Source organism: Triticum dicoccoides, chromosome 5B (assembly GCF_002162155.2).
Source record: "Triticum dicoccoides isolate Atlit2015 ecotype Zavitan chromosome 5B, WEW_v2.0, whole genome shotgun sequence".
Lineage (NCBI taxonomy): Eukaryota > Viridiplantae > Streptophyta > Magnoliopsida > Poales > Poaceae > Triticum > Triticum dicoccoides.
Window position 1 is genome coordinate 674,131,537 of NC_041389.1, and position 13,867 is coordinate 674,145,403.

Here is a 13,867-nt window from a genome sequence, read left to right on the forward strand (position 1 = left end):
TCAGTTCTCCTTCTCCCAATGCTTATCCATACGTAGGCATCAATTTTTTCAGCTCATGTCATTCAAAATTTGAACTCGTGCATATGCCTTGTCTGCCGCACCAGAATTTTGGAGTAGACACCTGTCTGCAGACAGCTATGAATGCAATTTGCAATGAACTGTTGGAACCATTCAGCTACAAGTACAATCTTTCAATTTACCCAACAAACTCTAAGACAGTACCAAAAACATAATTCTGGAGGTAGAACAATCAACGCCCACCCACATCATAATTCCCAGATCAAAACCCAGACCAACTCACAACAGATTCAGTACAGTTTATTCGGACCACAATCTATTTATTCAGACTAGTTCCACTCAGGAAGTATCAAAGAAATACATTCAGACACACTTGTATCAACACACGCAAAGGAAATTTGCAGCTTCAGCATGAGGACACAAGCTACAACAAACAGTCTGCATTATCTGCAAATTGTCATACACATAAACCATTTATCCTAACCATGCAGGTATTGTCCCAGGTACATCCCTACTTTTTCAGTCAACTCTCTTTCAGACATAGCTCCGCTGCTTTGTTGCAATTGTTCTACCGGTGGCCTTCGACTCCACAGTTCTTGCATCGGGCGGTCTTCTAGCCTGCTATGGCACATCTCCGCGGTTTGGGTACGTAGTCTTTTTGTTTCCCTGTCGCCGGCAAGTAGTGCAAAACATGGTCCTCTTCCTCAACCCTTCATAAGGCACTTCCTACTGCTGGTCGCAGGCCTGCCCATCTCCTTCCTCTTTGTCGGTGGCAAAAGTCCTGCCAATCTATTCCCAGACTCATTTGTTGAATTAACATCATCGTTGCCAAGGCTATTTTATCCTCTGTTCCCAGCAATGACAAGTGCCCCTTCAGTCTGAATTTGATTCACAACATCACCGTTTTCAGAATACTGTCTTCCAGTCCAAGCCCATTCCTAATCTCCACAAAAGGTTGCATTTCCACCATGCAGTTCTTGAAAAGAGAAATCAGACGGTCATAAGCCTCAACACTTGTGTCACCCAAACGGACAGGGCTCCATGGCATGCATATACATATTGAAATGTCCATAGCTAAAAGGATTTCTGTGGGCATGATCTTTCTGGTAGTGCGTAAGATGACGTGGGCCTCTCTTCACTATGTGCTTCTGCGGAATTTCCTTAATGCGGATGAAGTCCAGTACCTGCAATTATCATCAACATCAAATCAGCAAACCTCCTGAAAATGAAGTTGAAAGTTTCGGACATTCGCACCTCATGATTACATACCTTCAGCACATGACTGTAGAGTACTTCCATGTGAGCGAATTGACTACACTCACACTCCTCTCCTCCACTGAGCACACTTTATATGAGACCCCACACCATTTCTCTCTCCTTTCTGCTTCAGTGTGCATGGTAGCGTACAGCTTCCCTTTCTTGATCTCCTCAACCTCGTAAGCATCGCACTCATGTAGAATATGTCCAAATTGCTCGAACATTGCTCTTGTATATATCTTCCCAGCATGTCTCTCTATGGCCAAGTTAGTTCTCATTACAGGTCTCCCCTGTAAAACAGAACCACACAAGTTAATGTACCACTTTAAGCATAGATACACCAGCGGAGCTTCAGAGAGGCTACATCGGTCATGGCCCGCCCAGCTTTGCAGCACCTGCTCCTATTACAGCCAACCCACGGGACGAGGCAATCTCAGTTTGGCCTGCCCAGCCCGCCCAACAATGTGCTGCAAGCTCCTCAGAAATTCACTTGAAACCCAAAAAGCTTTCAACCTTCTCATCACGAACCAAAACCGATGCTACGATGCTCTGAAAATGGTTGTTCATGCCGACAAACAAGCCAAAGGGAATATTATACATGTTTGTCCTGTAGGTCGTATCGAAGGTTATGACATCACCAAAGAATGTGTACTGCAATTGGCTATTCCATTTGCCCACATCAGACTGCTGATCCTCCCCTCTTTGTCAGCTTCCGCGCTATATGTGAAGTGCTGATCCTTTGAACCAAGCTCCGCAAACACTTCCATAGTCTTCCTCAAATCATCCTCGGCCTGATCACGGCTAATTTTCCCACACAAGTTCCTTATGGCTCTTTCTGTGAATGGCACATTCTCCATGGATCCAAAGAAACTTACCATGATGCTATTTTACCAGGTCTCAAATGTATAAATCAATGTGCTTGTGGCGATGGTCAGTGTATTCTTTGTCCAAACATAGGAGACGAGGAGTGGTTGTGCTCCTCACGGTGTTCTGCTATGTACCAACCATTGACCTTGGATCTCAACAACCTGATGAGAGCAGGGCATTCTCAACGGCACGACTGAGTGTTCTCAACCCCGGCCTCCCCCTGTCTAAACGAACAACAACAAAGAGAGAACATTTTTTAGGAGATAATTGCTGCAGGAAATATTGTCAAATGCTAACAAGATATAAATTGATTATTCCATAGCACACAACCACAAACAATCTCCCACATGCATTTTGTCCTCTCCACATTTAGCATACCCTTTTTCGTATATAATGCCAAATCGTTTCTCCCACGAATACAAGTTGTAGAAGTCGTAGGCTTCAAATAACATAATCAAAGCTTCTACCCAAAGTTGGCACTATGCCATTGTCCCCAGGATTATTGGCAGACCAGGGATAGCCTTCTCCAGAGCAGTAGTCTGGTTAGGACATGGCGTCCTTCCCGACACAGCAGTAGCTATCCTCACTCTGCAACCAAGAAAATCCCACAAAGAGATATGAATATCATGGATAGTTTTACAGACAGTGCTAGCTAACATTTGCAAGTACCCTGATATTCTACTTTTGGTTTAGCTGCAAAATCAACATAGCCAAATCACACCTTGCACAACTTTGTTAATAACAATTTCCTGATTTCACACACTAACGGCAACATGTTAATTACTTCAAACCACAAAATCATGCAATGTCCCTACCCAGCTTATTCTAGTTCTGAATTTCTGAAGCTTGTACTAATAGACGAGTCTGCCCTGCATCCATATTTACAGGGCCACACACATAGCAGTTCAGCCAGTACCAACATAGGCACCCACTCCCTTACACAATTTGCATGTGCAGATTGTTTCAAACCAGAGTGCACTTGACAGTCCACCTAAGTTCTTTTGCCCCCATCTCTACAAGAAGAGGGCGCCTAAATCACATTATCTGCTGAATAATCATAATTTGGTCGCACAAATATTGTGGTTCTGCAGAACTGACATACCTTCTTTTCCACCCAAGAGCTATAGGGTTGATCTGTCTAATAGTGCTCTGACCCTTCTCGGCCTCCACCCGCCGCCCCTTCAGCGGGTACAGATCTGGCCATTCGCACCCAGCTCAACCATAGGCGCGACACTGGGTAGTATCGCGGCTGCATCAGAATATCGCTGCCGTTCACCTCTTCCAGCACGGTGGTCCTAGGTACCCAGATTGGAAATGGAGGCTTTCATCTTAGCGAGCACCACCCAAAATCACGCACCAGAAAATACAGAAAAATTGGACAGATTGCTCACCTCTTAATCACCTGCATAAGGAACTCAATTTTTGGCCGTTCCGATCGGCCCTGATCGCGCACGAGAATCGCCGATGAGCTCCGCCGCTTCCGCAAGTGACTAATCCAGGCAGCGGAGGTAGGAGACAACCCTAGCGAGCTCACCATCCCTGCATTTACTCAGTGCCTGTCCCGGTAACCAGAAAGGAAGTTTCCTGGGCGATGGATCGGGAAGGACATAACGTCATGTGCCACGGCTCTGCTTTGATCCGTCCACGGCGTTCTAGCTCCGTCACTAACATGGCCCACCGTCCAGGGTTCACGGCGCACGTGACATGGCCAATGGAGTGGATCCCGTCGTATCCCGATGCCATAACGAACCGCCCAGATAACGGGTCCATTTGTGCTCGAGCTCTACCTTATGTGGTTATTGCCCTACTGGAAATAGCATGTGCATCTTGTACAGAGCTATATATTGAGGAAAAGTGATGTGAGGTTTGTAAAGTGTCCCATGAGAGGTTAAATCGTTTAGTAACTTTTTGCGTGTAGATAAAATGTGAATGGGACTGATATTGATACCTCTTCATCAACGTATTTGGATATAGGAATCTTAAAAGAAAATTTTAAGGTAAAAATATTCATTATTTGATTTTGGATGGATTTCAAGTGTTTACTGCTAAGGATTCACATATACTCCATTCGTTCTTAAATATAAGTCTTTTTAGAGATTTTAAATGGACTACCACATACTTTTTTTTAAGAAAAGGAGGATTGACCCCCGGCCTCTGCATCTGGGAGATGCATACGGCCACTTTATTGATTATTCTCGAGGACCTTACAAAGTATTACAACAATATGCCTGAATCCGCCATCTTGGCAACATATGCCACTACTCCTATCCAAATGATGAAGGCTTGCTAGCTGGGCCACTACCCAGACCACTCATCTAAGCCTAACGTCAAAATGATGAAGGGATGCTAGCTGGGCCACTACCCAGACCACTCACCTAACCCTAACATCAAAAGCCGGAAGCCCCAGCCGAGCCACATACTGGGTCTGGGGTACAAACCGGTTCGACGCATTCGTGTGTCGTCGCCGCCATCTTCCACAGGTCCGTCTTCGGAGCAAATATTGAGGCTTCTACCTTGTCTGGCCACTCAGCCATCGACGCACCACGACACCAGACAACTTCGTCCTCCTGCGCGAATCCATCGCCACACATCGGACGCCGAATCTCCACTGCGCCACGCCACCGAGATACGCCGCCATCAAGGAGTAGGATGAAGCACCGCTCCACCGAGTCCGGCAGGGCTGCTGAAGACCAAGCACCGTGGAAGAAGGACTCCTAGGCTGAGCACATAGGCGGCAGGGCGCCAACGCACCGCCACCAGACGAACTCCGACCACGCCACCAACCGCCGCAAAGCAACCAAAGCATCACATCCATCCCAAGCTCACCACGAACGACACCCCCAAGAGGGTGACAACGCCCGGAGCGCCGCTGTCGCTCGATCCGGCAAGGATTTGGGCTTTCGCCCGGCATACGAGCTGAGTGGAAGGAAGAGGGGGAGGAGGCAACCTGGACGGCACCTACAAGAAGGGTACGGCGCCCTCGGGCGTCGCCGCCGTCGTGGCCAGCACTGCTGGCCTCGGATTTCTCCGGAGCCACCTCCCACCTCCAGCCGCCAAACCATCGGAGGCAACCCTGGTTGAAGTAAACGGAGGCCTTCAGATCTGGATCGGGCGCCGCCGAGACGCCCGCACCACAGCCACCACAGGCACAGCCACATATGGACTACCACATACGGATGTATATAGACATATTTTAGAGTGTAGATTCATTTATTTTACTCCGTATTTAGTCACTTGTGAAATCTCTAGAAAGACCTATATTTAGGAACGGAGGAAGTACATATATTGAATTTCTTTTGATGTTTACATTATGGGGGGCCGGATTCTAATCTCGCCCGGGGCCACAGAAATCTCAGGACCGGCCCTGCTTAGTGGGAAAACATTGCAAAACAAGGAATCTCAGCTAGCAGGAAAATGTTATGAATATCTCCTCCTCAAAACTCAACACGCGCGCTTGATGGCATAGGTAACTAGAATAAGTTTCAAGCAAACAAACGATGAACATAGAGCTGCGATGATGCATCAGGCATGCATTTGGATGAATGTCCAAACACGCAGCTAACGATCATGCAAGAAGAGCATCTGTAAGCCAAATTTTTTTAACTATGAGGAACAAGCAGGCGTGGTAATCAACCTGAGAACCTTGGCTAGATTTTTGAGTCGATGAAAATCACGGCTAGCAACAACGACTCGACTGCGCAATTCGCCGGCTTAGCCGCCGGCTAGCCGACTGCCGTCTTCTTCGTACGGCTTATCTTCCACTCTGCACTCAGCTGCCGCCCATGCTTCTGGACACCGGCACCCTCTCCCTGACCTACTCCCTCTGCAAATCTGCCCTCGGCCTTTCCTGCTACACCTACAGCGAGCTCTAAACCTATCCTGTACATTACATCCCCTGTTTTGAGTTTTGTTGCGGCGATCTGGGCCGATTAACCACGTGTAGTCAGACTATTACTCCCAACAATTTACAGTAATATAGAACTAACAGAAGAAAACGTTAACCACGGCCAACAAAAAGATTGTAAGATCAGAAGTACTCACTGTGGATCCCCTGTCTTGATCACAAACGACTTATGCCCCCTCTCCAGAATTGCGCAAGTAAAACTAAAACGAGTTCTGGAGTCGCGGACAGTAGTGGAAGAATCAGCGATAGAAGAGCAAGGCGCCAGGAAGTGAAGCCGCCGGAGAGCTTTCAAGAAGTTGCACTAGGCAAGGGAGGCATCTTTTCTTGTGGCTGGAGGGGATGCACACGCTCCCTTTCAACTTTCAAGGTAGAGATTGGTCAATAATGGAGGCCACAAAAAGAAACGGTCACGGAAACGGAGCAGAAGGATGCTGAGCTGCCGCTTTTCCCACTAGAAGAGAGGAGCGAAAAAAGTACAGAGATTTGACTACTGACACTGAAGCGGACAATCCTTCTTTCTTTCTTTTTTTGGTACTGTTGGGCCTGAAAATTCAGGCGGTTGAAGGCCGCACGGTGCTCACAGTTAAACCATGGTGGTCTTCTAAAAAATTCTGTCAAAATAGTAACCGGGAGAAGGCATCCTTCTCAAAGTACAGTTATGCCATGTCCCAAAGCATGGTGAGAAAAGAAATACCGCTAGGCCAATACTAGCTCAAATTCTGAAACTGAGTACTGCTGCTAGTACCATACCAGAAAGCACAACACACCATTCCTTCAGTTCCAAGAGAGCCTGTCAGCTCTGAATCAAAAAGGATGTGCAACCCCTCAAAATGTAGCACTTGCACACTTCAATAATCATGAAATAAGAATACAAATTGCACACATTTAGTTCATAGCTAATTTTATCAAACTGCACACAAATCGAAACACCTCCAGACAAGTCGCTAAGAATTATTATTACAACACGCCAACAGGAAGCATGGATACAACTCGGGAGCCAAAAGGAAGCATCTCCCATCACATTGCATAAACATGCATGCACGATAAAACTCCAAGACGAGATACTGATACAGTTGCCTGTCCTTGCTGCGCACAGAAAGAAGCATGGAGTGGAATGGACGGATTGCTCATGGTACTCCATACAATTTAAGCTTGGGTTCCAGGAAAGATTTGACACCACCTTCCAATTCCCATTTCATTCTCTCCCAGGATTTAACATCAATCTGCACAAACTGCAGGTTTCGTGGCAAGTTGTCCATGTTGAAAGGAAGACTCTTCAATTCTGCACAATGTTGGAACTCCAGTCGCTCTAGGGATGGGAATGTCACATCAGGATCACCAATACTGACCAGCGATGAGCACCATGAAAATGTCAGATATTTGAGGCAAGGAAATGTCTTTGAACTGTCTTGTTCGCCGAACTTGTTATCATCATGGTTCATCACAAATGGTTGCTGCATCACATTACAGTTAAATATGTGGAGTTGTTCGAGGCAAGGCAGATACATCGCCCAAGAGAGGTGTTTTAGCTCTTGCCAGTAGTCCACAAACAAACACGTGAGCTTTGGGAATAGAGATGCTGGACATGTTTCCATCCAAGTTATCTCTCTTAAGTTATCAAACTCTGATAATTGGAGCTGATTGAGAGCACCAAAACAACAGCTTGGTAGTGCCAACTCTTTTCTTGTTATTATTTGATCCAAGTTTAGCATGTGAATTTTTAGTTCATACAAGGTCCTTCGTGCAAAGTCATGTGATAGAATATCAGAGAAGTTGAGTTCACGTGTCTCATGATCCTCCAGAATTAAATACCTGATCGGGAGGTCAGCACCTTCTCTTAGTAGTGCACATAGATACTCCACATAGATACCAACTGCTTTCAAGTTGGTTAGGGTGCACAGCTCTCGAAGCATTCTAATGTTCTCAGAAAATGGACGTCGCAAACAATGATGGGTTCTGATATCTATTACTTGCAATGCTTGAAGTTTAGATATGACCCCCTCTGGTAACATCTGTATCCTAGTCTCTTCTAGGTACAAGAACTTGAGATTAATGAGGTTTTCAAAACAGTGAGGCACTACTTTTATATCACTATTTCCTGATAAATCAAGGTGTTCCAGGTTTGCCAAGGAACATAATTCTTTAGGTATGAAACCCAGCTTGTTGAAGCTCAAATCCAGGTATGTCAGTGAAGTGAATTTTCTGATTTCGTAATATGGTAATCTACTCAAGTCGTCATTTCCAAGGCATAACATCCTCATGTGGCAAGGATTAGAGTCAACAGGAGGAAAATCCAACAACCAGTTCATCATCAATGAGACACATTCAACTTGACTCCAAGGGATGTTAATTTTTTCGTCCCAACCAACTCCTGCGCGGACAAACCACTTGCTATTATTCTTACCGCAGCCACAAGCGATCCATAAAGCCATGTCACGAACCACATCATGCATTTTAACATAATCATGCATTCCAAGATATTCATTGAACATTATAATTCCATGGTCCTGCTCTAACAAGCATGCAGCTGAAAGTTCGCCCATCAGATAATATGCTGTTCTGTAGGAACTTTGTATGTTTGGTTCAGACACGAGACCTAAGCCAATCCAACATCGAGCGAGCATTTCTCTAGGAATTTTCTGATCCTCTGGCCACAGTGCACAAGTCAAGAAACATTTCCTCAAAATGTTGTTTCGTAAACTATCAAAACTAAACTTTACCTGCCTGAAAACAACTTTTTCCATATCTAGCGGGTCATCATTAACACAACATGACTGTTTCATATATTGGATGGCATATTCCCACACAGCCGTATCAGTTTTTGCATACATTGTCTGTCCTATAGTTACCAAAGCTAATGGCAATCCCTTCATTTCCTTCACAAGTTCTTTTCCAAGAGTTTCAATGCAGGGATTATAAGAAAAAGTTTCATGACCGACATTCTTTTTGAATAGTTGCCATGCCTCATCCTCCTGCAGACAAGCTATTTTTAATTCTTTTCTCACCTCCATTTGACCACAAACTTTTCTTGATCTAGTTGTGAGTACCACTTTTCTCCTGATTTGGTTTACACTTCCAAGAGGATATGGTATGCCAACTGCTTGCAGATCAATTTGGTCCCAAAGGTCATCTAACAATATAAGAAAGCTTCTCTTCTTCAAAAAATTATAAATGACACAACATCTAAATTGCACATCAGAATCTTTCTTGAATTCATCCAGATTGAGTTGTTGTGCAATATCAGTTTGGATCTTTTCCACCGAACGCCCCCTTGAAATTGTCACTTCTAAAACATAGTTAAAGGTCATGTTTCCATCAAGTGACTTTTTTATATTGTCCAAAAGGTGTGTTTTCCCCACTCCACCTGGACCCCATATTCCAATCACTCCCACTGGATCATCTTTAATGAGTTGGAGAGCCTCTTGAAGGTTACGAGCCTCAACAGACATAGATGGACCAAACTCGTCTGCAAAAATGTGAAGATTATGATTGAGACATTTTTGGGCCTCTCTAAGGTTACAGTCCTCAGCAGACATAGATGGACCAGACTTGACTGCAACAATGTGATGATAATCATTGAGACATTCTTGGGTTGCATGAAGATTCTCAGTAGATGAACCAGACTCGACTGCAACAATATGATGATTATCATTGAGAGATTCTTGGGTTGCATGAAGATTCTTAGCTGCCCCCTGCCAAGGAGTAACATTTTTCTCGGCATTATCATTCATGAGATGAACAATATTCCTCCTCGGAAGCAAGTTGTTGGTGCCATCCTCCGGCTTTTCTAAAGTCCTTTCTACCTTCAAGGTGTAAGTTTATGCATGTAAATTAATACTCGAAATTTGCATTATGGATCAGTTATACATTCCACGAATGAAGTTACCTGTGGTACCGTTGAACTACTCACACCAGTTATGATGTATGCATTTTCTGTTTCACCAAGTCTAGTGATAATATGCGTTGTATCTGGCCTGTTCGCTTGTTTACCATCAGTGCACTCTATCCCTAGCTCGGTGCATAACCGTATCTGTTTCAGTTGTGTGTCCTGCTGTGATTTCCCCAACTTATTCATCCAACTTTCAAGTACCTATTTAGATAGGAAACTGAAGTGTATTAGATATTTAGAGAAAGAATGGCCAATCTATACCTGGCTAGAGGGACCCATTATGTAGTTGCAGACATATAGTAACACGTCTCATTCGCTCCATATTAAATATAATAACATTTAACAACCGATTTGTCAATAGTAACCTTTTCTACTTGAAATGATAATAAGTACTCCCTCCGTCCCAAAATTCTTTTCTTAGATTTGTCTATATACGGATGTGTCTATTCACATTTTAGTGTTAGATACATCCGTATCTAGATAAATCTAAGACAAGAATTTTGGGACGGAGGGAGTATGTATTACCAACTTGTGACTAAAATAAATTGTTATAGTTCTAGCATTTTCTAATAGACTATAATGGTAAGATATGGATGAATTGTTATACATGTTACTACTATATTGCTTTGGCTTTAAAGTGGGTCATTATGCCTAAGTATGTATATGTGATGCTATTCTACAACTAGGAGTGAAGTAATCTTACTCTAAACCTGAGCCAACCCACCATGTTGCAACGCAACAAACGCACCACGTTCTACTAAACCACCACTTTCCACCCCATAGGTCCAACAAAAATCTGCCCATGAATTACTATAATTTGATCATGACCTTACAATCCCTTCTAATATTATTAACCATATTTTTTGTGATTATGACCATGTCTTATTGTCACATCTAGCTGGCCCATGTTACGATGAAAGTGTCCTTTTAGTTGTTCACAATCACCTCAATAGCTTGGTTGGGAACAAAGCAAATTGCATGAAGTGCATAGATTGAATCCTTACACCTCCTTTACATTTAATTACAACGTATAAATGTTCTCATGGCAGAAAAATCATACCATATTGCAATAGTGAAATTTGCTTGGCGGGTTACTAGTTGGACATGGTTAGTTTGGACATAAGTTTGACAATTTTAAACTGTAAGTTCTTACATACAAAATTCTGAAATACATCTTATAACCACATAGAAGAAACCACGAATTGCTAGTAAAAAAACATCTACCTTGCTGCAGAGTAAGTTATTCCACTCACAACCCAACAAAATACACCGATTAACAGACCACATGTTTTCAAGTGAGTAGCAAAAAACTTCCCCCCAAAATAAAGGGATTGTACCTATAACCGCGCCTAGATCATCCACACATGTAGCAGTAAAAATAAAGTACAACTACAATATTGTGCATCTTGAGAATACATATGTAAATCGGCATACAACTGTTCTATCTAACTAGGTCCACCAATCATCCTATTACCTCCATTGTTTCTGTCATTCATTAATCCATATTTGGAAGATTAATGTGTTCTCTAACATAATTTTTATCACATCTTACTCCTTGTGGATCCAATGTCAATTGTGAGATATAGCACGACTCTTTGTCCTGTATATCTTCTCTTACTCTCTTCATATGTAAAAAAAAGTGTCGATAATGAATTTTAGATATGGCTTCTTTGAGCCTTGTAAGATCTAGCCTTTTCATGTTTCGTTAAAAATAATAGAAATAAAGGTTATCTTCCTGGAGATACTTTACTACATCAGCTTTGAAGAATGATATTATGTAACTCCTTCAAAATAAATGCAAAGTAAAAGCGAAATATGGTTATTCCAAAATCTAGTGTCTATCCTTTTTTGAGGGAGGTCTGCTTTTGTCATGGAAGAGCCACTAGTACCGTCCTTACATTATGAACATCAGGATATGCTGGATACCACTTCTTTCCAGTCAGCATCTCTATAATTATGACACCAAGACTATATATGTCCGACTTGTATGTGATCGTGTGTATGTATCCATTATAAAACTCTGGTGCGATATACCCTCTGCATGAAAATTTAGTTGTATGAATGAATGAAAAAAAAAAGAAAACGATACAATTTCTAAATAAAACCAAAAAAGATAATTCAATAGGCTTTGCCAACTTACAATGTGCCAGCCATATTTTTGGTAATAGCTTGGGTTTGCTTCTCATCAAAGCACCTTGATAGCCCAAAGTCAGTAATTTTTGGCATCATATTGCCATCCAGCAGAATATTTGCGGGCTTGAGATCTAAGTGAACAATATGATTCTGGTGAAGGTAATGTAAACCTTCACAAATGCCATTTATTATCTCATAGGTCTTAATCCAGTCATGTCCATCAGATGCATCTATAAAGGAGAGATAATCGAAGAAAGTAAGGTGTTTGTATTTGACATTTATGAAGATTGAAATGCTCAAATTTGTAATGTTAGATAGAATACGACACCATAAGTGGGCTGATTGAACTAAATATCTGTAATATATTCATTAAATTTAAACAGGAGTGCATGCCATGATACTACCTTTGATATACTCATCAAGACTTCCTTTAGGTACATACTCAAAGCAGAGCAACCTTTGACGTCCATGTGCCATGATAACACCTCCATCACGGTCTACTATTTCGCCTTGTGTGTTAGCACAATAGCCCAAAAAACGTACTACATTTTTGTGCTTCACCCTCATCAAACAACGAATCTCTTCATTAAATTTATCGTCAGGAATATCAAGCCTTTCAAACAGCTTCTTCACAGCAACGGTCCCATTCTCAAGCTCTCCCTACAAGTCACAAGAATCCTTGTCAGCATCAACTTCAATTTTTGTATCGACCGAGGGTAGTTGAGAGTTGCCTTACCTTATAAACTACCGCAAACCCACCGCTGCCAATTTGACGGTTCTCAGAGAAACCATCTGTGATGTCTTCCAAAAGTGATAATGGCAAGGCCTTTGGCTGTTCGTTTTCGTCAGATAGCATGTGCTCGAGGTCATTCCGTGCAGCAATAGCTTGACGACCCATTAACAGTTACACTCGGCGAGTAGAGTGCCCTTGAAACAAGAGTAAGCATGTTATTTAGGACTAGAAGGCAACTGGACGTCTGGACCCAGCTTCCCAGTTACATGAGTAATCATGAAAGACATAGCTACAGAATAGAGAACAAATTAAACTCTGTTTTGTTGAGTAGAAAAACTTGAATCCGTGAGAAAAAAAATCAACAACTAGATTTTCTTGTTCCCTCTCCACTGGATAATCATTGTAAAATAATAACGAATCTTGATTAACAGGAAAACGTCATGAAACAGAGCAAGCATAAGCATGTCTCCTCCACAAAACTCAACACGCACTTGACGGCATATGTAACTACAATAAGTTTGAAGCAAAATAAGCAGTAAACATAGAGCTGCGACGATCCAGCCAGCAGACGTGCATTTGGACGAATGTCCAAAAGGAACCCAAACACTACTAAGAAGCCGATTCTAATCTCAAAGCTACCCATGATGCAAGAAGAGCAGCTGTAGCAGCGACCAGTTTAACCATCTGGAAAATATCTTCTCAAGGAAAAGAAAAAGTACTATTAGTGATTACCTGGAAAAGCCTTGGCACCAAAGATTTTTGAGTCGCTGACTAATCGCAGCAACTATCAGGGGGTGCGCAGGAGAGGGAGAGGGCGAGATCAGATTTGCAGAGTGTAGGTCGGGGAGGGGGAGGAAGAAGACGGCAGCCGGCTAGTCGAGCAGCTGCAGCTAGTCGTCTCCGCTCTCCAGATCTCGTTTCTGAATCTGAAAACAGCAAAGGCAGGAGTAGCTGCAGGCAGAGGTGATAGATAGCAGACCCTCGGCCTCCTCTCACATGTGTTGTCCCAACGTGGTGGTGTCCCAATCTTTGTTTCTCCTCTCTTTCTCGTGCCTGCACATGTCTG

The 13,867-nt window shown here is 43.1% G+C and overlaps 1 protein-coding gene and 1 long non-coding RNA gene across 6 annotated transcripts; both read right to left on the reverse strand.

Moving 5' to 3' along the window:
- Window positions 1-322: 322 nt before the first annotated feature.
- On the reverse strand, window positions 323-6,385 carry LOC119312535. Of its 4 annotated transcripts, XR_005151388.1 has the most exons (6): window positions 6,184-6,385; window positions 3,534-3,979; window positions 3,245-3,437; window positions 2,521-2,730; window positions 1,288-2,366; window positions 323-1,202 (listed from the first exon to the last, which is right to left on the reverse strand). It is a non-coding gene; the product is annotated as an uncharacterized LOC119312535 (long non-coding RNA). The 4 variants fall into 4 exon arrangements; XR_005151387.1 differs by lacking the exon at window positions 6,184-6,385 and having other exon boundaries at window positions 1,288-2,362; window positions 3,534-4,314; XR_005151385.1 differs by lacking the exon at window positions 6,184-6,385 and having other exon boundaries at window positions 3,534-4,314.
- A 468-nt stretch (window positions 6,386-6,853) lies between these two features.
- Window positions 6,854-13,833, reverse strand: LOC119312536 (probable disease resistance protein At1g61300). Of its 2 annotated transcripts, none has more exons than XM_037588270.1 (7): window positions 13,534-13,833; window positions 12,805-12,995; window positions 12,473-12,728; window positions 12,076-12,298; window positions 11,834-11,972; window positions 9,933-10,136; window positions 6,854-9,849 (listed from the first exon to the last, which is right to left on the reverse strand). In XM_037588270.1, exons 2-7 carry the CDS (start codon window positions 12,964-12,966, stop codon window positions 7,174-7,176), a joined length of 3,660 nt encoding a protein of 1,219 aa, XP_037444167.1. In that variant the 5' UTR covers window positions 12,967-12,995; window positions 13,534-13,833; the 3' UTR covers window positions 6,854-7,173. The 2 variants fall into 2 exon arrangements, with proteins under 2 accessions (XP_037444167.1, XP_037444168.1); XM_037588271.1 differs by having other exon boundaries at window positions 12,805-13,090.
- Between the last annotated feature and the right edge of the window lie 34 nt (window positions 13,834-13,867).